Source organism: Cyprinodon tularosa, unplaced genomic scaffold (genome assembly GCF_016077235.1).
Source record: "Cyprinodon tularosa strain WSP-4 unplaced genomic scaffold, ASM1607723v1 ctg451, whole genome shotgun sequence".
In the NCBI taxonomy this organism is placed as follows: domain Eukaryota; kingdom Metazoa; phylum Chordata; class Actinopteri; order Cyprinodontiformes; family Cyprinodontidae; genus Cyprinodon; species Cyprinodon tularosa.
The window spans coordinates 673,668-698,100 of NW_024039176.1; the positions used below are offsets into that span (position 1 = coordinate 673,668).

At 39.0% G+C, this 24,433-nt stretch overlaps 1 protein-coding gene across 20 annotated transcripts in view; it reads left to right on the forward strand.

The window, feature by feature from the left end:
* Positions 1-1,691: 1,691 nt before the first annotated feature.
* Positions 1,692-24,433, forward strand: part of scrib (scribble planar cell polarity protein) — a 93,858-nt gene continuing 71,116 nt past the window's right edge. For 11 of the 20 annotated variants that reach the window (XM_038300597.1, XM_038300602.1, XM_038300598.1 and 8 more), the window contains exon 1: positions 1,693-2,685. In XM_038300597.1, the coding sequence (XP_038156525.1) occupies positions 2,527-2,685 (159 nt within the window). In that variant the 5' untranslated portion in view covers positions 1,693-2,526. Of the gene's footprint in view, positions 2,686-24,433 lie in introns of all 20 variants that reach the window. The other 9 variants (XM_038300589.1, XM_038300593.1, XM_038300596.1 and 6 more) reach the window with 1 other exon arrangement.

Consider the following 24,433-nt stretch of genomic DNA (forward strand, 5'->3'; position numbering starts at 1 on the left):
TACTGATGCTCGGTTTGAACTGCAGGAGATTGTCTTGACCATGTCTACATGCCTAAATGCACTGAGTTGCCGCCATGTGATTGGCTGCTTAGAAATTAAGTGTTAACGAGCAGTTGGACAGGTGTACCTAATAAAGTGGCCGGTGAGTGTGTGTATATATATATATATATATATATATATATATATATATATATATATATATATATATATATATATATATATATATATATATATATATATATATATAGACGCACTGTACTTACTGTATATACCCCCATGCACCTTTTCGACTATTAAGCCGATGTGACAAGTACATTTCTCCACTGTGAGATCAATAAATCAAATACTTATGTTTATACATATGGCTGTATACAAAATATGGAGGACCAGGGACTGAAAGTTGAGTAGCAGAATTTTATTACCAATAAGCCATAATGAAAACTGACACAAATGCTTGAAATATTTTGGTTTAATGAGTGTTTAAGATGAACGAGTTTCCCTTTTTTTCCCACTTTGTGAAACATTCACCTTTCAATAATACAGAAGAGGATTAGGGCCACTGAAAATGTAAAATAAGTTAACTGGTTTTTAAATTTTATTTCAGTATAATATGAGAAAAAAGTCATAATTCTGAATTTAGTCTCAGTATGTTTTATCTTAATGTAGATGGGCACCATGAAGGAAGGGATGTGGGAGAACTCAGCTTCCCTGACAAAGATGTGTAACATATTGGTGGAAAATTACGGAATCATGGGACGTTTTCAGAGTCAGACATACTTTATGTTTTAAGTACCCAAGGAGTCCCCGGTGATGCTATTTGATGAAGTCAGAATTCTGAGAAAAAGTCAGAATTCTGAGGAAAAAGTCAGAATTCTGAGATTAAGGTCAGAATTCTGAGATTAAGGTCAGAATTCTGAGAAAAAAATCCAGAATTCTGAGAAAAAAAGTCAGAATTCTGAGAAAAAAAAATCAGAATTCTAAGATTAAAGTCAGTATTCTGAGGAAAAAGTCAGAATTCTAAGGAAAAAAAATCAGAATTCTGAGATTAAAGTCAGAATTCAGAGGAAAAAGTCAGAATTCTGAGATTAAGGTCAGAATTCTGAGATTAAGGTCAGAATTCTGAGAAAAAAAGCCAGAATTCTGAGAAAAAAAGTCAGAATTCTAAGAAAAAAAATCAGAATTCTAAGATTAAAGTCAGTATTCTGAGGAAAAAGTCAGAATTCTAAGGAAAAAAAATCAGAATTCTGAGATTAAAGTCAGAATTCAGAGGAAAAAGTCAGAATTCTAAGGAAAAAGTCAGAATTCTATGAAAAAAAGGCAGAATTCTGAGATTAAGATCAGAATTCTGAGATTAAGATCAGAATTCTGAGGAAAAAGTCAGAATTCTGAGAAAGAAAACATCAGAATTCTGAGATTAAAGTCAGAATTCTGAGGAAAAAAGTCAGAATTTTGATATTAAAGTCAGAATTCTGACTTTTTTGTCACATTATACTGAAATAAAATGTAAAAATCAGTTAACTTTTTTCTTCTTTTCCAGTTGCCCTAATCCCCTTCCGTACAATAAACCACCTAAACTGATTCTTCAGTGAATGTACCTTGCAATAGCCGCTAGGTGGCGGTATAACGCAATCTTGCGGCCTCCGCTAAGCAGAAGTAAAGCGGCGGTACTACAGTCCAAGCCTAGCCCAGCCCCCCCACACACCAAACCGGCCTGCCTCGGCTCAACAGGAGAGGTACGCGCGGCTGTTGCTGGAGCTCCTACGCTCTGCTTGGATTCTATCAACGCTGGGGCAGACGAACACTACCTGCTCCGTTTATTTTTTTGCTATTTTTCATTTTTGTTTGGGATTTTCCCGTCACATCCATCCGCCCTGTGTTTTTTATAGCTTTTATTAACCCAGTGTCGGTTAACGGGAGGAAACCCTTCAGTCACCTATTAGCCGGAGCTGGCTAACTGCAACTAGCTTCCTGAGGACAAACGCAATCATTCCGAGTTAATCTGTGCTGACTCGTTAGGCGTAAGCCGCTTGGTCATAGCTGTTTATCCGTAACTCGGTGACTGTAGTGGTAGCCTTCAGTCGCCACCCATGACCGCGGCGGTTAGGGCAGCGGTTCTTCTCAGCGGGGGGATTTTTAGTTAGCCTCGGCGGCGGAGCTTCGGGCTGCTCCGGGGATGTTGTTGGTAGCGAAACAAGCTAACGTCGGTCGCTCAGTGTGAAGGAGGGGAGTGCTATAGGAGTGAGGCAACACTCTGTGAGGACTTAATTTCTCTGGTTTTGATGTCGCTGGGTAGAACCCGGCAATCATTAAATACTCCCGGGCAGGGGGGATACATATCGGGAACATATCGGGATTATTTGCCGTGCCTTTAAAGTTGATTTCGGCCTCCTGTTGTGGATCATCGTGGGAAACACATTAAGTATTTTGACCCTGGCTTAGTTGGAGATATCTCCCCGCCCTCCTGCTGAACCCTCTAATGCGGAGATCTCAGTAGCACCGGAATCCCCCCCTCCACGGCGGCCGGACATGCTGAAGTGTATCCCCCTGTGGCGCTGCAATCGCCACGTCGAGTCCGTGGACAAGCGCCACTGCAACCTGCAGACTGTCCCCGATGAGATCTTTCGCTACAGCCGGAGCCTGGAGGAACTTCTCCTGGATGCCAACCAACTCAAAGAGCTACCCAAGGTATGCCTGCTATTGCCCTGCTTTCTAACACCGTTCCTGATTAAGTTGTTTCGTTCACCTGTTTTAAAGCAGAGGTCACTTTGCAGGTGAAGGAGTGACGACACCCCAACGAGTCACGTGACATTTTACTTCCTTTAGATCAGGTGTTTTCTGTTCTGCTTGGTGAAGTTTAACCATTTTGCCCTCTGGGGCGACAGTGGCGTTGGATGTAGGAGTTTGCCCTGAAATCGAAGGGTTGACGGTTCAAGCCCCGACTCTGACTTTCATTGTCGTTGTGTCCTTGGGCAAGACACTTCACCTGCATTGTCTACTGATGGTGGTCAGAGGGCCCGGTGGCGCCAGTGTACGGCAGCCTCGCTTCTGTCAGTGAGCCCCAGGGCAGCTGTGGCTACAATGTAGCTTGCCACCATCAGTGTGTGAGTGTGTGCGTGAATGGGTGAATGAATGTAGTGTAAAGCGCTTTGGTCAAGTCTCCTAACTTGAATAAAGGCGCTATATAAGTACATGCCATTTACCATTTTACTTGTTACAGTTTGCAGAATATTTACTTAGATGACATGGTTTGCAAATGCATCCGCTCACCTTGAACCCTTTGATAGTGCATATTTGTAAAGGGAAACAATTGATTTAATGTGTATGCTTCAACACTAACAAGTTATTAGGGCCATTATCCAGACTGTGTGGATCTTACCTATATTCTGACTAGCTCTATTGAACAGGGTTGGGAATTGATAAGATTTTCACGATCCCGATACCTTATAGATTCTGCTATCAATTCTGGGAAACGATTCGATTCTCTTATCGATTCTGTGAAACAATGAATTTGGTAAGTGCATGGTGACATTCGTCTACCTTCGCCTGGGGCATTCTATTTCTGCCTGCCTCGGTGAAAACAGAAGGCAGTAAACGGGAACTGCCAGGCTTCCCGTTTCATCAGTCATCTGAAGGCCAATTTATACTTGTGACCTCCCCCAGTCCCCTGTGCAGAGGATCTGCAACCGTCGTCGCACACCTCAAAAAAAAGAAGAAAAGAAAAAGAATCCTGACTACCTTTTGGACGGTCGCAAACCCGTGCAGACCTTAAGCGGAAGTGCGCAGACAAAAAGCAGCTGTGATTGGTCCTTGGTTTGCCATTTCGACTGTCTGTGTGGTCGTCCTTCTCGATTCGGTGGCGGGGCGCGCCATTTTTAAAAGCCAAGGAGTAGTAACAACAATGGATAACCAAGACACAACCACTTGTACAACCTCAGGCATGTTGTTTTGGAAAATAAACGCTCCTGCCGGCGCCGCCAAAGTTCTTGTGACCATCCGCCAAAGTTCTCCATAGGCTTTCTCTTGCGCTTTGGCGGGTAACTGCTTTGCGTCTCTAGAAATTCCAGACCGACGTTGCAGAAGCATACCAGCAAAACTGGTTCATTACCAGACGTAAGTGACATTTGATGTGTGTGGTTGCAGAAGTATAATCCACCCTTTAATCTACTGGAGAAGGCATCCGTTTAATAAAAAAGCATTACTGTACAATTTTGGCAAATAAACTAATCTCCCCCTGATTTAAATAAACGAGCGTCACCTTTCTCTTGTTCCCTAATTTGCGGAGCAACTTTGTAGCAGGTTTCGTTACATCTATTGCAATAGCTAGAATCATGTAAGAATTCCACCTACCAGTAGTTCTTAATTAAACATGCTAGCAATGAAGGGCTGGTAGAGAGGTAGAAAATTGGTTTATTTTCAGAAATGGCATATGATTTACTAGGACTTACGCCTGGTTATGTCGTACTTGCTTACTGAATGCCGTGTGCGTTACTTGCGTAAAAAATGCGTCGTACGTCGTGCTGCCCAGAGCCGAGACGGCACTAGGCTCTGGTGCTGCCTGGAATCAGTAAGAGAATCGTTAAGCGAGCTCCCAAACGATGCCATGGAATCGGAACACAAAGAACCGGTTCTGAACAGGAACCGGCTTTCGATTCCTATCCCTACTATTGAATAAAGAAGTACGTCTAAAGCGTGTAGGACTGATAGAGTTTCTATGGCTGATATCAATAAATCCTCATATGCCTTTCCTTTACATCTAGAAACAGACTAACTGCAAATGATCTTTATCTCCAATAAATAGTGGGAATTGTGTGAAGCATTAACTGGTAGATTCAAATATTTGGCAAACTTTTCACATTTAAATTAGTTTAAAGTTATGGATTGCTTGCTGTTGGTGTATGATGTCAGCTGTTGGTGAAAAGCATTGGACAATATGCAGAAATGTTTAAAGGATATGAAGGGCTCATTTCAGGGGGCGACACCTTTACCATCAAAATATATTTGAAAGAAATAACTTGGCCTTTTAGGAAAAAGATAGTGTGTTTAGTTTTATGATGACTGATATATATACTTCTTCATGTATTATAAGGGAAAAACATTAGTATTTGCCTAGGACTTCCTTAAAAGAGGTTTTTAAATTTCAGCATAATTTTCCTGGTTAAATAAATGTTAAATAAGAAATAATGTAATTGTAGAGTGTGAATCCCTTTAATGTCCCACGATGGGGAAATTCATTCTGCATGTGTGGGAATTGGCTTTACAAAGAATATGATTTTTAGATAAATGTCATGATTTAATTTAGATTTTCGAATTGAACAACAAAAGTTTGAAGTAGTCCTTCCTGTTGTTTGAATGTTTCTGTTATCTTTAGCTTTTTGCTTTGAACAATTTGAATTAACCTTCATTTAAATGTTGAATATGAAGCTCCTTTTTGCTGACCCTGACAGACCAAAACAGCGGGTAAACAGGCGTGGAACCAGTTCTCAGATAGGCCGGGTTTTCTGGTGCAGAAGTCACAGATACAAGTTGAAAAATATCCAAAGTTTGCTTTTCTTGCCTATTCCAATTTATTTTAAGAGAAGGAGGGTTGCTCTTATGTCTGTATTCCCATAGCTCCCCAGACATTTGGAGCAAAATGGTTGTTTTTATTTAGTCCAGAGCATTGTTAACCTCCAGGACAATGCAGTGGCTGTGTTTGGGATCTGGTTTGTAGTCTGAATGAACAGACTGGCCCATTGCAGACCCTGGCGCTCTCTCACATTTCATTGCTTTAGCTTTGTGTTGAAAGGGACTAGTGGCACATCTGCTAATGAGGATTGTTAACACTTTAAGGTCAGTGGAGAGTGAAAGAAATGCTGGCAAAGGACTGTCTTTAGGGAGTCCTTCACAATAAAGTATATTCTTTGTGTTTGTTGTGAAACACATTTATTACAGTTAATTGTTTGGTGTCTGAAACTCCAGCTTATTACACAACAATGGCATCATTTCTTAATCTGAGATCACCTGTTTAAAGTGCTTTACATGATCAGACAGCTGATTTAACAATAGTTGTTCTGATTGTAAATGGGGTTTCCTGAGGAATAGATGTTTTCCCAGGTCTGGATAAATGTGAAAACAGCATCTTTTTATTGATTGATCTTATTCCCTTTTCCATTAACAAGATATTCTGTCCGTCCATCCGTTATTGATTCATTCCTGTTTGTGAGTTCATCTAATCGGTCCGTTCATCCATCAGTTTCTCCTTCATAGATGCATTTGCTTAGCCATACGTTGGTGTAGGATTGACAGTACTGTGCAGGTTGACATAGAAACTTTCTTTTTTCTTCTCTTATTTAGGTTTTCTTTTTTCTTCATTCATCTTCTTTCTTCCTTCAGATGTTTTTTTTTCTTTGTCCTTCCAACCTCAACTGTAATTTGAAAGATATACAAAATCAGCCCAGCTTATCAACTTAATTTTAGGGTGCGACAACTGCTATTTTTTTTTTTTTATTTCTGTCCAATTTCACTTGGAACTTGAGCTCAAAAATCTAGTGACTTAATAAGTTTGGCTCCACATTTATTACATTTGGCTAAACTGTGGAAATAATGCTCCGTGTCCTGTGTTTTGTTATGAACTGAAGATCCTTTTTTCATATTTAAAACTGCATTTGAATAGAGAGACACATTTTCTCCATAAGTCAGAAGTTTTTTACTCATTTTATATAAATTTTTCATGTTAAATTTATTTGTTGGAATATTTAGTGTTGAAAATTGCAACCTGGACATTTGGATGTTACATTTTTTTATTTTGGTGTGTGTTCATTTAAATAAGTCTCATTTTTGCCTCCTAGTTATTTGTCACTTTGGGGATTTTGGCCCAAATGCTAAAATATATAATATACTTGTTAAGTCGGATGAAGACTACAATTTAATGAGCCCTGACTTCTTTCTGCTCTGTTTTCAGCTGAATATGAAGGTTTTATAATACGGTACTCCTTTTTTTTCCTTTTTGTTGGATTTCTTTTCTGCTGCTATTTGTTGTTTACATGTACTTACATTTTAAATGTGTCGCAATCAAAAATGTGCTTGGATGGATGGAAACTGAAAGGTCAGGTGTGGAAAATGTATGAAAACCCTGCTGAATATTTTGAAATGATCGATGCTAAAAACCCAACCTGTCACTCTTCCTGTGAAACATAGACAACCAACCGGCCTTGTCTCCATGTGAAGAGGATGTTTTGAACAGCAGATGTTGATTCAAAGTGACAGACTTTCTTGTGTGGTTGCAGCAAATGTGTAGGAAGCAGACAGAGGGCGTATGGGTCCTCCCCCGTCCTCTGAGTCGGAGGAGCTTCAGAAAGGATGCAGCGTCAGGGGTCAGGCCCATGCAGAGTTTGGGACACCAGTGCTCACTACAATCAGTGGCATTACCGCTGCTAGCTCCCAACAAACCGTGCTAGTTCTTCCACACATTTGTGTGGCTCTTCCCTGTCACTATGCATTCCAGTCAGCATTGAGTCCAGACCTCCAGATATTTTTGGATGCCAGCCTAACATCCCTCTTTTGTTTGTCAGCTCGTCTTACATGTGAACAAACCAGCTTTATGTGGCAGGCGGTCCCGGACTGTGTGCCACGCTTGTTGGCTGCGACTCCTTGTCGACCATATGTCGTTGAAGGGGAGTAATCGGCTCAGAGGGGACACCGACAAACTCAATGCTCTGAAACCAGTTCACTAGTAAACTGACCAGTCTAGCTGGACTCGTTTCCAGCCTGAAGGAGGGGTTTGGTATAACATGTTGAAACGACGCACCCTACAAGAATTAAACTGGTGATTCTTTTAACATTAAGTTCACAATGGTAGAAGGTGGTTCTGTGGGAGGCCTGATCTAGGCTGTGATGGTAAGGGTTTAACATGGTGGACAGATGGAGATTTAAACATCCTGATCACGTCTTGGTTTGCTCTGACTCACCCCTGCTTCAATGCTTACTGACCTTAGATAATGCTTTTTAAAATGCCTCCAGTCTTGCTGATTAATAATCTTATATCAACAGCATAAAACAGGACTTGCCTTTATCAATCATATTTTAGGATTGTTTTATGACGGTGACCAGTAAGGTCCCCCAGGACATTAATCCTTTACTGCTAATGAATGCTTCATTAGTTGGTTTTTTTTCTTTTTGTTTACCTTATCTGATTTGAAGTAAACTGTCTTAACTTTTTTTTTTTTTTACAACTTTGTAAGTAGATGTAAAAACTAAATAGTAAAATGTTTAGAGACATTTTGTAACTTTTTAAAAATAAATATTTTTAAAAAGGCTTTTTTTAATATCCCTTTTACGACTAAAACATAATTTGATTAGCATACAGACACCTCGGTTGTTAAGCGCCGATGCATCTATATTTATGCATCTTAATTTGATATCGTTAACATATTTACAAGTAATTTTGAGGTATCTTTGAATAAATGAAATGTAACAAAGATCAGTACATTTGCACAGATTGAGGTGGTTTCTGTAAAAGAAACATTTCATTATTATTTTGTGTTTGGATAATGCTTGTAATGCTTCTAAAATCAGAGCTGTTACAATAAGTTATACAAAGCATAATAGTTTTTAACAAAGACCTAATAAATGGAAACCAATTTTATGTAGTAAATATACCAGATCAGCATTGCTTTTTTTTTTTTTTGCTTGTCTTTTGCAGAGTACTACAACGACTTGCAAAAGCATTTCTAGTTTTGAAAATGCTTAAACAGCGACATTTGGATGCTGGTCAAACGCTGATCAAGTTGCTTTGACGCTTTAGCGCTCTGGTTGTTTATCTGCTCTGTTCTGTAGCTATAAGTGAGAAAGCAGCTTGGCTTCATTTATTTTATAAGTTAGAACAATTTTGACATGTTTTTAATCTGTGCAGTGAGTTCATCAGGATTATAATCCTACTAAAATATGCAGTTCTTTGTCTGAACGCCAGACCTCCAGCATACTGCCCGGAGGCGGCGCTGGAAATCCCCGCAGGGAGCGCTCTGCTGTGGCCAGTTTGTGGAGGATTTTCCTCTGCCTTTCATAGTGGCGGGAAGGGAATATAAAGAGTTTTTAAGGTTTGTTGTGAAAACTACAAGTACCAGAATATATGATGAATATTTTTGTCAGTAGTTTTAAAATTCTTTTAGTTAATTTGGGTATTTATAAACTGTTTCGCTGTAGTTCATTAGAAAATATTTTAGTGCAGCAATAATGATCAGAGCTCGGTCTTTGTTCCTTGCAGCGGACATAACAATCCATTCTTCCAGCTTTTTTTTTTTTTTTTTAAACCTTTGGAGCTTAACCCCTTGATATGTACTTCTTATTTATAATTTTTATTTTTATGTAGACAGCTCTGCAGGAATAACAGCTTGCAGGAAGTGTCTATCTCCCCCAAAAAAGTCAGGATCAGCTTTTCTTACTGGCTGAAGCTCCACAGCCAGCGGCAAAAGTTAAATTTACTGAACTCCAGCGTCGGACACCAGAACGCCTAGTTGCACTGCCCCCGACGCTCAGACGCACCGCTTGACCTCTCGACCTCTTCCAACATAGACTTTGCATGTAAATCAGAAGCTTTGATGCAAAACTCCCCCGGTCTTAACGTTACATTAGTGCTACCAGAATTGCACATTTTAATAAGAATGATCATACTCTTGATAAAATTTTCTCAAATAACATTAGTAGGAATTAGAATTTGATCACTACATTATGGTATTCAATTTTATTCACATAAAATCGAAGCGACTTAAAAAAAAAAACCAATAACCCTCTATCAAATGGCTAAAATCTGCATCAATCAATACTGTAGCATTAACCATAAGACTAAAACTTGTTTCTTTCATATTTTTAAATAAACTATTATCACCGTGAGTTTTATAAGGGTGTCCAATAGTTTTGACCCAGCATATATTAGTAATAAAGATGTGAAATATTTACCGATCCTAGGCTATAATGGCTAAATATTGTGAAATAGATCTTACCAAATCCTTATACAAATACGCTGCATAGTAGTCAAATGAGTCGATGAGACAACTCAATAAAGCCACTATGAAGCAAGAGGCAAAAACTAAACTGAAACAAAACACACTATATCTATTCAAGTCTGGAAAATATAACATAGATTCTCATCCACAACCTTTCTTAGAGCCTTATTTTTTGTCCTGGTATTATTATTATTATTAGTATAGTAGTAGTAGTAGTAGTAGTAGTAATTCTGTATCCTTGTTTAATTAGTTTAGGTTACAAGGTATTATATGGGACCCATATTTTTTATAAACAGAAAAGGTAATTAATGGTTAATTAGTAGTCAGTTATAGTTTATCTCATTTTTTTTTGTAATTTACCTTAAACAACCCAAAGCTTTATGTTTCGAATCACTAAAATATTGAAATGAAGACTGACTCGCACCATTAGATGGTTATATGTTCCCAGTTTATTAAGCAACATCTTTTTTTTTTCTGTCAACATGTAGAATTGGACCTTTAGCATGTGGTTCTTTAAAAGACTTTTCAATGTTTTTAGCTACTTCGAATGCTCTTTTTTTTTTTTTCAATTTTAGCTTAGATGAAAGCCCCCCTGCTCTGTTCCTCATGATGACTTAGGAGATTTTGGTTAGAGTGAAGCTACATCCAATTTCTTGCAGTGTGATTATAAGCAAATAATTGTAATTCACTCTGGAGATTTCTTTCTGTCAAAAGGGAGTTTTTCCTCTCCACTGTCGCTACAAGCATGCTTAGTGTGAGGGATTGCCTTCGAGTCAATGCAATGAACTGCTTTTCCTTAGAAAATTTTTAATCAATTTGACTGGATGATCTGGTGAACTGTAAAGTGGCTTGAGATGATGTGTTGTGAATTGGCGCTATATAAATAAACTGAATTGAATTAAAATCGAATTAACAGCCAATTCTGTGTCAGGTCAGCATTCAGGTTTTATTGCCAACTATAGCCCGGGTGATGCTGCTTCCCCACAAATCTTGTGCACACACTAACCAGGCTCCCCTCTCTGTCTGGCTCAGAGGCTGGCTGACATTCCGAGGCTGCCGGTCTGACCCTTCCTTATCACAGTGCCGTGTTTTTTAGGCTTTTATTACTTTTGACTCATTGCCAGGTGATGGTGGAGCAGGTAGATAAAGCAGTTCTTTTTTTGTTACACCTCCCTGTCAATTGTTGATAGTACTTTTTTTTAACAAAACATATAGTACAGATCCAGGGTCAGTTTGATTAACAGGTGAGTGCACAGAGCAGGCATTGATGCCACAATTTGATCAGACTTTGGATAAGACGGACAGCAAGAGAGTAGAACTCTAATGCTGCGTTCACACTGGACGCAGCAGGAGCAGCAAAATCACGTCAGCTGCTTCCTTTTTGCTGCTTGTACCAGTTTAGTTCTGATGTGCGGCTGAAGCAGCTTTGCTGCTCTGGCTGCACGGTGCAAAAGTGGGTTTGACGCACGTTGGGCGGAGCTACCCTATCCTTTCTTTGCCTTGCAGCTTTATTTGCTGTGATCAGTGGGAATAAAGTAGTTTTAATAGGTTTTTAAGGGAGAAAATCCACCAGAAAACTTAATCAGTGCAGTCAGTTCATTCAGATTACCATCCAGCCTTCCAATATTATTTCTGTCGGAGCCGCTTAGACCCCCACATACCGCAGTGCGCTGTCGGTAGGAATCCCGTTCAACAGCAGCCTATGGCCCGGCCGCCTCCTCGCGGCTTGACGCGCGTCAACCATTGGCCTTGAATGTAAACTCGCTGCTTCTGCTGTGCCTGCTGTGTCAGGTGTGAACGTAGCATAACCATCAGCTGCTGGGGTGCCAGATGCTAAGGAGCAACCCCTTAGTATTCTGCCTATCTGAATATGAATGTCTGATGATGGATGATCCTTTCTTATTCTATGGTTTGGTGTAACTTTAGAAAAAAAGATTAGGAGAACACCTTCCTACTTATGTTTTTGTTCAGCTAGCTGTGTATAGCCACAGGGTTAAAGGAATAGTACACCCAAAACATGATTAGCCTTCATTTTCTACTCACCCCCATGCTGAACAACACTCTGGAGTACTTTTTTGATATCTCAAATGCATCTAGAGATCTGGGAGGCTTCTTGCTGTCTGCTGACATTCAAATAATGGAGGTCTATGGTGACCGAGACAGAAAGGTCCATAAAAGTCCACAAAAAACGTGTCAATATTCCTCCATACTGCTCGTCCAATGTATTCCAAGTGTCCTGAGTGGGTAGCATCCAGAATTTACTCGAAACGAAGTCATTTAGAATGTTTTTAGAGCATAAACAGTAGTGTATAGGATTTCCTGAAAGCGCGCACATGCACGCTCACGACGCTACGGAAGCCGGTAGACCAAACCAGCGCATTCAGCTCGGCAAAGAACTCGTGCTCTTCCTCAACACTGAAGTCCTCAGACATTTTTATTTCGTTGTTTCTTTCTTTGCACAGGTAAACAGCACATTTCTTCTTCTACGCTTGCATTATTGGCAGAGCAGACGCTGAATGCGCACTTTCATCTGGTTTGGTCTGCCGGCTTCCGTAGCGTCGTGAGCGCGCATGTGCGCGCTTTCAGGAAATCCTATACACTACTGTTTATGCTCTAAAAACATTCTAAATGACTTCGTTTCGAGTAAATTCTGGATGCTACCCACTCAGGACACTTGGAATACATTGGACGAGCAGTATGGAGGAATATTGACACGTTTTTTGTGGACTTTTATGGACCTTTCTGTCTCGGTCACCATAGACCTCCATTATTTGAATGTCAGCAGACAGCAAGAAGCCTCCCAGATCTCCAGATGCATTTGAGATATCAAAAAAGTACTCCAGGGTGTTGTTCAGCATGGGGGTGAGTAGAAAATGAAGGCTAATCATGTTTTGGGTGTACTATTCCTTTAATGCCATGCTTCACACAAAAGGCTTACAGCAGTAGGTACCCTTCCAAATATTGTTTCTTTGCATTTTTACCCATTAAAAGGAGCACTATTAGGAATAAAAAGAAACAAAACAAATCGTGGGGGAAAAAAAGTACAAACAAAAAACTCATGCACAGTTTTGGTTTTTGTGTAAGGGTTAAAGGGAGTTCTAGTCAAAGAGTCCAGAGTAGGCGTCAATCTAAGAGAACTACATCAGCTATCGTATACTGACAACAATTAGGTCAGTGAGTCCTCTCTCATACCTGGAAATAACAATAGGAGCGCTTTCCAAAGCTAAGGATGAGGAAACTTCAGACAACCAGGTCTGGCAGATCTCAATTGTTTAACTGTCTTTTTTTCTTTAGTAAGGGCTCAGTTGTGTTTTTTGTATTCCTAACAGCGTTGGTTTTTCAGTGTCAGTGCAGAATTTAGGGCTTGAATTAAAGATAAAGTACATTTACAAAATATTTTCAATAAGAAAGGATTTCCAGTCTTTCAGATTCAGGTTTCTTCTTATCTAAAGGACTTGGGCAACAATTTTCCTGCCCGCCCTGCTTGTTCGTTTCATTAAGTTTGTTCAGCTGGCCTCCTAATGTCTTTTGGCCTGCTTTTGCAAACTTGTCCTACCTCATAGATCACGTTGAGCAGAAGGGAATTATCTTTTTAGCCATTCCAAAGTCCCATGATGGGTTACAAAGAGATCCATTCAACAGTTTGATTCACACCCCCCTCCTCCTACACCCACACCCAGTGGAGCCAGTATCTCAGCTCTTCATGTTTCCTGTGTACATGATTCACTATCCACTCTTAGCTTTTCTTTTAGTTTTTTCCTTTTTTTAAAAATTAGTTTTAACTTGGCCAAATTCTTTCTGAGAGTAGCTGGTAGACTGCAGGTGCAATAGCCAGCAGCCAAATACAGCAGCTTCAACATGGCTTCATCCACTTATCTACCTGCTCCGAGCTTTTCTTTAGTTGATCAAGAGCAGGTCTGCGATGGGTGTGGCCACATGTGGCTTTGTGGAACAGGTTTTCGCCTGTTTACCCAGCAGTATTATTGCCATCCAAACGTCTGGAAGATGTAATGCTGAATTAACTTTGGTGATTTTCTGACTTTGTTTTTTTTGCTAGAATCAGAGATGAAGTCCCATAATGAAGAGGCTTTTATGGTTTTGACATATTTTGTAGAATGCTGTCTGCTAAGAGCCTGTTTGTTCTCTAGTTAAAGAGAATGGATGTGGTAATGTTAATTATAAACGGGAAGAATGACTCTGTAGCCTTTTTAATCCTAAGCTGTCAGATCTGTGACTAAAGCGCAGATTAGGGCTTCAACCGATCGCTGCCGATTTGACTCCTGCCTATGAACCTCTGTGTTCCTCAGGGGTTCTGCTTTGTATGGGTGCTTTTAAAAACAACAACTTATAAATGAAGTGATAAAAATCAGAGCCCCCCCTTTGTTTTCTTCATGTATCTTGCATGGTTTCAGTGTTGGGTCAAGAATGCATACTGCACATGTCAAACAATTGTTTCCCGAGCTTTGTCAACTGTTGTTTTTAGCTAATTGAAATATGGCAAACAGCAGGCTGGGTCAGGAGCGACTGTTTCTGTAATTTATCATAATCTTAGAGAAGGTCTTGATGCTTTAATCTAGAGCGAATATACCCTCTCACAGTGTTGAACAGTGTCTCCAGTGACTAGCCAAACTAGGCTAATATCTGAGATAAAGTGTACTTTTCACATTCCTCTCTGCTATCTATATCCTATCTTCTTTCATTTGTTATTTATACATTTTGAAACCAAAATTAGTCTGGTGATGCTGACTGATGAAATACTTGATGTCACCATTTGTTTTTCACAAGTCTTTTCTTTGTCTTATGGTGAAAAAACCCCACACAAAATAGGCAAGTGTAAATGTCCGATGAGCTCTAAAAATGAAAAGGAGATTCAGGACTGAAGGGTCTACGGGTGAGCTGCAGTGTAACAGATCTTTTTCTTTTTGATGCGAGAGCACATTCAGCAGGTTTCTTTGTCAAAACTGATGACCAGCTGGTCTCGCATCCTGCCAGCCCAGTCCTCCCCCCAAACAGGAGGGACAGCCGGTGAGATAGGTGTTTTTGTGAATAGATTTTATGTGGCTAAAGGGGTTGGAGGAAGGATTGTATTTTATTTTGGAGTTTGGTAGAACTTGTTAGATCATTTGCATCTTTCCACTCGTAGATTTAATGCTGTCATTTTATCCTTTGATTGTTTTAACCTTCTGTTAACTAAAAAACTGCAGGTGGGGGAGGGACTGTATTGGAGAAAACTTTAAATATCTCCAACTAGGGTTGAATGATTTTGACAGAAATCTAAATTGCAAGTATTGGTAACCAATATTGCGATTGCACTTTTTTTTTGTTCATATTTGCACTAACCAGTTGCATGTAGTAGGGCTGGGCGATATGACCTCAAATCAATATCACGATAAATTGGGCAGTTTTACATCTATAACGATAAATCCATGATAAATGCTCCAGCTCCTCTATCAGAAATAAAGGTATGTGCAAGAAATGAAGCTGATCTATTTATAATTTATTTATTAAATAAATCTCTTGCAAACATTTTTGCTCAAATGTAATGGAGTCTTTTGCTTATTTCTTAGAGCTCTACAGTGAGGCTGTGCTGTAGGTGGAGGAAGACGTTGGATGTGTTACTTTGGGTAGTTCAGACCGTTTTCAAAAACGTTGCATCTCGTATTCTTTTGCTTAACATCTATGGCGTAATGTTGGTGTTACTGATCTGAGCGTACAGTGAGAACAATGTACAGCGTTAAAAATCGTACACTCTCACTATAAACCAGTCTGCCGTGTGCTCAACTCTGACAATGTGCTCTCAACTTAACTTCTCTGCGTGTTCAGCTTAATCTCTGCTGTCGCTTGGCTTCACAGGATTAACTGATGTAAATTCGTTTAAAGCCGTGTTAGACGCTTCTTCACTGGACTCATCCGCCATTCTCTTTGTTTACGCTTCTGACTAGATCGATTGAGTCACGTGATTACACACCTGCTCCCATGTCTTAAAGGGGAAGAAAATACCAGCCACCCTCATACACAGGAAAAATGGCAGAATTAAATTTATTTCTCCTACCGACATAGGAAAATCCTCGCCTGTTAACGTAGTGAATGACGATAACGGTAAAAATACGGTTTATCGCCAAGGTCTAACATGTAGATGTTTCAGTCCAGGTGTTTAGTTTTTAATTACTTTGTGAGCTTGCTTGTTTATTATTTCAGAACAATGCTCTAGCCTTTCTGTGAAAAAAAAAATGGTTCCCTTAACTCGCATTCATGGATCTGCTTGCTAGCTGCAACTCTCTTCTCTCCTGTTTCACGGCAAACTCACTTTAAGCGGGGCTACTACCACCAAAGACTGCAATTTGAAAAATGCTTCTTGTCAAATTGCCTGTCCCTATCCTGCACCTTTTTTTTTCTTGCATATTAAAAACTTGTAGCAAAAACATTTTTACTAATGTGAAACGATACCCAGCCTCTTTAACTTGGTTTACTGCAACTTTCTACTAGTTATCAGTAGCAGAAAAGTAATTTTCTTCATGCTACTGATGATAAAGATATGTCATACTTTTCACTGACTGCCGGTAAACACTTATTCCTGTATACCTGTGTCACCTGTCTTCTTCGTGCACTCTGGCCCGAGACAAAACCTTCAAAGGTAAACAGGGAGGCAAAGCTGTAGTGAATAATTGATGGCTGGTATGGCGCTGGCAGCTATTTGAGGTAAGGTAGTGTTTGTGGCTATGGGAATACAGTGATAAGCTTTGAAATCTGTCTGTCAGACTTTAACACATACAATATGTTAAACCAGGGTTTCCGCGGGTCATTAAAAATCATTAAACGTCATTAAATTGTTATTTTTTTAATTAAGGCCTTAATTGGCATTAAAATTCATTAAATGTGTTTATTGTGACATTTAAAATGCTTTCTTAAAAAAAGAAAATTTTATAAAAACAATTTCGTCAGACATATTGAATCACGATATATTTGTGGGGAACTGCTTCCGGTTGATCGCAAAGACATATGTTCAGAAAAGAAGCTTGAGTCAGAGAAAAAGCTACAGAATGGGGAAGAATAGCAATTTCAACAAAAGTAGTTGGAAAACGAGAAATTCTGGGAATTCAGGTACCTGTTGTTGGCATTAAAATGATTTCTAAGAGCATTAAAAGAGCATTAAAAAGCATGAAATTAGGGTTATTCATTTCTGTATAAACCCTGTAAACAGAATACATTGTTTCTTTATTCCTTCATATGTTTTACTTTTTGTTTGTAATCTGCAAAGGTTAGATTTAAAAAATCAAAAGCACCATTGGACATAATCTTTCTTTTCAGTGAATGCAACACAACACAACATTAATAAGAACACTCTTTAATGAGAATGTTAAATATTTATATATTTGGCTATTTGAAGTAACAGTGAGGTGTGTCATAATAAAGTAAAATAATTCCCAAATTGTATAAGAAACTATTTGAAGGAAAAATTTATTTTCTAAATGTTGAAACCTAGTCATTCAGGCAATGAAAAGGTAAGAGAGCGATACTTAATAGAGATAACAGGAAGGCTGAATGTAAAGTGTCAAAGTTTTTCTGTTTTTATTTGTTAAATGCTATTCAAACCTTCCTTTATCATAGATCCCTAAGAGAAATGGGAATCAAACTTATTCTGATGGTTGAAATCTTTTACAATATTCAAACATAGGAAATCGATCAGGAAATTGGTGCAGTTCTGTGAAATTTTAAAACTTTAAGCATTTTAAATATTTCTTTGATTACAGATCTATAGTTCTGGTATACTTCTGGAGATTTGCACATATGCTTGAAAATCACACGTTTTTCTTTTTTGACAAAAAGAAGCTTTTGTGCATTTCAACATTGATACATATTGAATGGAACTGTTTTAGATTGCATTGTTACTGTGGTGGTAGAGCAGCTGAAAATCAGCCACAATGTTATTTTGGGGTAATTCTGGACCTTCCAGTTGTACGGGTGCTAAGGATCCACACCCTGGTAGAAGCAAGCTGTACTCTGAGGCTGCTCTGTTTCTGGTGCTGATATCCCTGTGAAGGAATAGATCATCCAGGGTGACTTCAAAACCAACCACAAACAAATGCTGCCCTTTATCTGCTGGCCGCACAGAATCATTGAAGGCCGTTATCACTCTGAAACCTGATAGCCTCCACATCCTCAGCCTAGCGTACTTTATGCGCCACTGATTTTTAGATGACTCACTTTCGGTCATCTTTAGCAGTCGTATCTCTGGCCGTTTAGTTCTTGTTTACGGTCGAAGTTGGTTAACGGATACTAGCCTCTCACAGGTTGTAATGTAACTGATGGCTCAAACACCTAGTTCCTCTTGATCTGCCTAAAAAAAAAAAACACTTCAGTTCTGTTCTGCTTTCTTTTTAAGCAATTTCTGAAATGAGTGGACAGAGTTGAGAGGAAATCTGAGCTGCTCTCATTGACAGATTTACATCAGATCTTTGTTTTCAGGGTTTTTCTTTTGTGAGGGCGTTTTATGTACTCTGTCAGCACCTCCATTGGGGGGAGCCTGATTTGTTGACGCTTGTGCATTTCTTGTTGATTTTCCCTCTGAACCCAGGAAGTAGGAATAATCAAGTGAAGTATAGGATGCCCTGTTTTTAGCTTGAAACAATGTTTTCCAGAGCCTTTCAGGACCTTGCACGAAAGGGGACAGTTGAGGGAGGAATTGGCTAATGTTTTCTTATGTTAAATGTCTAATGATTTTTTTTTTTATTGCACCAAATTGATATAATGCACCTTTCTGTGGTCTTTTGAGAAAATTGATTAAGTTTGTAGGATTTTCAGAAGATTTAAAAAAAATAAGAAATGGAGCTGTGTTGCTACCTGGAGGCTGCTGCTGTCTTTAACGCTTTGCATGATCTGAGTTATTATTGGTTTGATTCAGAATAATATTTCTCCATCTAACCAAACAGAATTTACTCACTGTATTTGTGTGTGAGACAGGAAAAAAAATGCTCTACAGAAAAAGTAATTTTGACCTAAATTTAATAAGATAGGTTTAGCTTTGTTGTAGTGTTCCTGTTTTAAGGTTCATTTCTGTTTGAGAATGGACTGATCATTAGGGCTGTCATTGACTCTGTAATCATTTACAACTTATCCAAATTGTTCTGTTTTCTACATAGCCTCATATTGATTACATTATTGATTTGGGCATCTGCTATCTCCCATTATTATTGAGCAGGAAAACAACTGTGATTTTTTCTTTTTCATATATAACTTTGGAAAGATCTTTGTTTACAATATGAGCCAAGATTGGACTTCCTGTCATGTTAAACTGTAAAATAGTTAACAGTTCAATTATATCTGATATAGGATGCACCTAGTTGCAGTGTTGAGCCCGAATTGGGATCTCTGATGTTGTGCTGCTCTAACAGCACGGATTTTAGTGAACTTTTTCTTTGTAACCTGTGAAATGTATATATTTTTTTTCACGGATAAAGAAAGAAACACTGAATTAGGAATTGTGCTCTGAAATACACTAAAAAGATAAAATCCTCCAAGTATTTGGGTGAAATGTTTCTAAATCAAATGAAACCTAAGAGTTGTTGAATTTTGCCATTACTCTTTTTAAATGCAAAGCGTAGATTACTATTTTATCTTTTGCACACAATTAAGTATTAAAATCAAAAAACTTTTCAGTCAATCTTTATTTTTATTTTTTTTACATTTTTGTGTGTCAGCTTAAAAGTTACCTATTATTTGGACAGAAAATGAACAGCTTATTTGTAGCTTCTCTACCTTGTTATTGGGGCTGTTAATTGGTCTACTCGTGACATTTTTTGAAAGTTATAAAATCTGCATAATTTGTGCTTTGATGCAGTGGTGACCAGGTGCACCCTTACTGTGCCGATCACGATTGTTGGAATTTTATTGACAGTATTTGATTGACGGTCACAGTCTTTGGTTACCGTGTTTCTCATTCATTCACTAGTACTACATTGAGACCGCATGTGATAGAAGCAGCAAAAAAGTTTCTGCTGCTTCATTTTTGATTCCTGTACACGTTAAGGTCCGACACACCTCAGGAGCATCTTTGACGCTCCTGAAGCGCATCCAGTAAAGTGTGTCCAGATGCATCTGATGCTTCTGCTGCTCCTGTGTTAAGTGGCAGAGAGAGGCTTTGCTATATTTGCTGTTATTATTGGGTAAAAGGTACTTTTAATGTTTTTAAGGGAGACAAAACATAGTCTGTGTACTATGTTCATCATGGTTACGATCCTGCGTTCAAATATTATTTAGCTTTCGGACAAGCGCGAAACCCCCGTACACCGGCGGTGCCCTGTCACTGGGAATCCCCTTCAACAGCTGCCTCTAGGTTGCCTCCTCAGTGTTTTCCGCTACCTTTCGTGGCAGCTGTTAGTTTTTAAAATATATGTAATCCAAACTGCACACACCAGAATAATGAAAGCTAGCATATTTTTCCGGCAGGTTTTGACATTTGATGACATTTGTGATCATAGTAATCTGCATTAGCGATTCAGAGTCCGTCTCCCTGCCAGCTCCTAGATCAGCTTCTCTGATTGCTTGATGTGGCGCGTCGAGCAGCAAAAAAATGTTTCCAACCCCAGCAGCTGCTGCTTGTGAAGCGCTTCATGCGCCTCAGATGCTCAGAAGCTCATGAGGCGCTGCTTCAACTGCTTTCGATGTGTCAAGATGCGCTGCTCTAGATGCGCTGCAGGACCTTTTGATGCGCCTAGATGCGCATCAACCATAGACTTTACATATAAACCAGCTGCTTCTGCTGCTTTAGTAGCATGCGGTTTGAACGAAGCATTACACTGCCCAGGCATGGCAGCAAATACAAGCAATGTTATGTGGAACTTGAGTGCTTTCAGTAATATGAAGTTTGTCCTACAATGGAAAAATTCCTCTGAGGTGAAGCATGTCAAAATGCATCAATGCAATTGCAGAAAAATACACAGCAGCAATTGCCTACACTCTCCTCAATGAGCATGACTGTCAGAAAGCAATAACCCTAAAAATGATTTAACTAATTGTTTAAAGGAATGGAAGACGGCGTTTCACCGACTGCTGCGAATGTTGGACCCTGTTGCTTGGGCATAAATATTTCAGATAGATAGCATCATTAGCGCTCCACTACATAGTGGAGTCTCCCAGCCAATGCCTACTTAAAGCTACATGATGTCTGAAGCCCAAGTGCCCATTTTCAAAGGGGCTGGAGCGCTTTAGCAAAGATAATAAGTTTGTAGATCACTAAATCTGTGACTGTCTCACACTTATTATATGGCTTGATCTTCCCCCGACACTCCTCTGCAAGACTCTCTACTTGATTCTAATATCCACTGCACAGATCCTGCTACTCTTGCGTCTCATTCGCTGGGGCTTCTTTCCATCTTAAATAGGAGCATATCATTGGACAACCGTTATTTAGATACGCCTGTTTATCTTAAAAGATCTGTCTTTCTTTAGATCTGTATTTAAATTGTGTAAATGAAGAGGGCTGAAAAAAAAACTTGTCGTTTTTGAAGGAAAACTGTTTTTATAACCAAATATATAATAGCATTCAAAATAAAAATAAACTGTAATAATTAATTCCAAATTTCACACATTATGCCAAAATATTCCAAAATGGCACAGTAGGAGTCCTCCTGGATGTTTTTCAATTCAAAAATCTATATCTTTTCAGGTGCTTGTTACACGATCACCAAACTTGCTACATATGTGACCAAGATGTTGTAGTTACAGTTTATTATTTTCATTTCCTTCATTACAGGAAAAGAAAGTTCTGTATATAAACATCTGTTTGAGTTTTGTTTGCCCATTCAAATGAAATTTACACAGTCCCAGAGTAATTAATCTTCAAATTTTCCCTCCCACTTAATCCTCCAGGACCTTTATGTCAGTTAATAACAAGATTAGCAGTTTAGGCAGTATACAAGTAGAGAAAGTCCTTATAAAGTATGGAGTATGCCTTTTGTGGTAAAATAACCCTGCTGGCTTAAAAAGGAAAAAGTTTCAATATACATTTGTGACAGTGTGTTCCTCCCACAATGTCTCTGACTGCTCATGTGCCTTGTATTAAAACGTTTGCTACATCCTAACATGACAATTTCAGAGAGAAAAAATCAAGCTCCTCTACTTAGTCACTCTCCCCTGTCTATAAAAATAAAATCTGTTAAATTAAACCTTTTAGCAGTTTTTTTTTGTGTGTATCCTTTTGATTTAATAATTGCTGCATTATTCCTGCAAGTTTTTTTTTTGGTATGTCTGGCTAAATTAAGCGGCTTTACAACTCTAGTTTGCCAGATCACATCATCTATACCTAAATCAGAAAATCAACAACCAAGTGACCTGTGTGTGATCGGACCTCTGGGTGATTGGGATCAGTAGCAGAAATCCTTATCAGAGCATCCCTAGTTTAACAGTTTGATAAACAGGATGTTCTGTGCAGTTGATTAGTTTATGCAGAGAAGTGAAAACACCGGTTATGAATGAAATAAGCCGTGATACCTAAACAGTTGTGATCAGACATTCTCCCTCCATCGTTTCACCCACAAGAGGATCCTCCACCTTCAGGTGAACTGGTTCAGTTATTAAAATCACCCTTTTTAAAGCATGCAAATTTCTTAATCTGAGGCACCTACTGGTAGTTGTCCATCAAAATTATCTCTATTCTTTTCAGAGTTATTTTTCCCTTATTTGTCATTTTTAACACACACTAAAAAAACCATATTTATGATCCAAAGTGCAGACTGAAGGGGAAGAGTTTGATATGCTCTTTAACAATGTTTGCCGTTTTGGACCACCTGTGTTTTTGCATCGGGGTCAGCTTTTTTTCGGACTCTGGACTTCACAGTGAGTCACAGTCATGGTTGGTTAGTGCGTTTTTGAACAAACACAATATGACACAGGCTGAATGTGTGGGTCGGACCTCATGACCAGTTTTCGGCATTTAATAGAGAGGTGCTGATGGGTGAATATTTGTGTCTGTGACAGTGATGTCAACTGAAAGCCCAGCGGGAGGCTTTGGAGAATAACAAAGACACATACACGCATGTTTGCCTCATGCCTGTGCTAGCGATGAATAACAATTGTATAGGAAACGTTTTGGGTCATTCATGGGCGCATGGGTGAACTGGCAATTGGGCCCCTCAGGGGAGACATCTTTTTGTCTCCAATACATCCGTCATTTACAGTCTTTGTTTTCGTCTCTGTTTATATTTGGTTTTGGTTTCAGCATTTAACTCCTTTTATGTTATGTAGTGACAATAGATTGCCTGATAACTTATTGAGTGTTGAGAGACAGTTTTGTTTACAATAACTGCTTGGCTAAACTAACAGCAGGGATTTCTTTAGTCATTGGGAAAGTCTTTGTTTTTGATTTTTCTGTACTTTCCTTTGTACCAAGCTGGCTCTCTAATAATTTATAGAAACTGTTGGAATTTTGAATGACTGTACAAACATTCAAAATGATTACAACATGTTTACAGATTTGTTTTAACAGAAAAGTTTTAATTGTTTTAAGATTGGGTTTGAACCCCCTTTGCTTGTAAAGTGTGAAACAAGGTGCATCTTGCTGTACACTATGAAAGTAGCTCAGTAACGCCGTGTTTGCACCATAACACGTGACATTCCAAGGAAATACAGGCATGTCTGGAATCCCCAGGATTTTGCCCTGCCCTCTGGAAGTTGAACTCGCCCCAACTCCCACACACACACGCACACAAACATACACACACAATCTTATTTCTCTATCATTGGGGGGCTTTTCCATTGACTGACATTCATCTCTAACCCTGTTTCTCCTGCCTTACCCTAAACTTAACCATTGCGGGTTCATACCTAACCCTAACCTCAACCTAAACTCAATTTACAACTTAGTCTTAAACTTTACTCCTTTCCCTAAAATTGCATTTGTACCCCTGGGCATCAGGCATTGGTCTCCACAAGAGCAGTCGCTCCCCATGTCCTTTGGTTTATGGAAAATGGTCCTCACAATGTTAGAAATACTCTCCCACACACACACACCTAGGCTCACACACAGACTTGAACTCTGTCCACATTCCTGTTGGGAAAAGACCATCCATGTCTCCTGAATAAGCCTGCTCTGATAGCTTCAACTAACCTCAGCTGATGTCTCCCATTAATTAAGCTTAAACTGGGTCTCTATGTGTTAGCTACATGACTCCCTTCATTCTGATAGCTTTTAATTAGGATGGGCTGTTCCTTTGGGGGCATGAAACTCAAACTGAAGCGTTGAAAACTCTAAAATACCCTTACAGGCCCAAATCAACATGAGTGATTTTATTGAAGCAAGAATTGCTTTGATTTGTAGGGCAGAGAGAAATAAAATGGAATATATCTATAATGACTTTTGCAAGAGGTCATGAAGTAAAGGGGGAAAAAAACTATTAATTTCTTTCTGATCAAAATAGTTTTATTAACTTGATGCATGCATCCCAAATTAGAATATT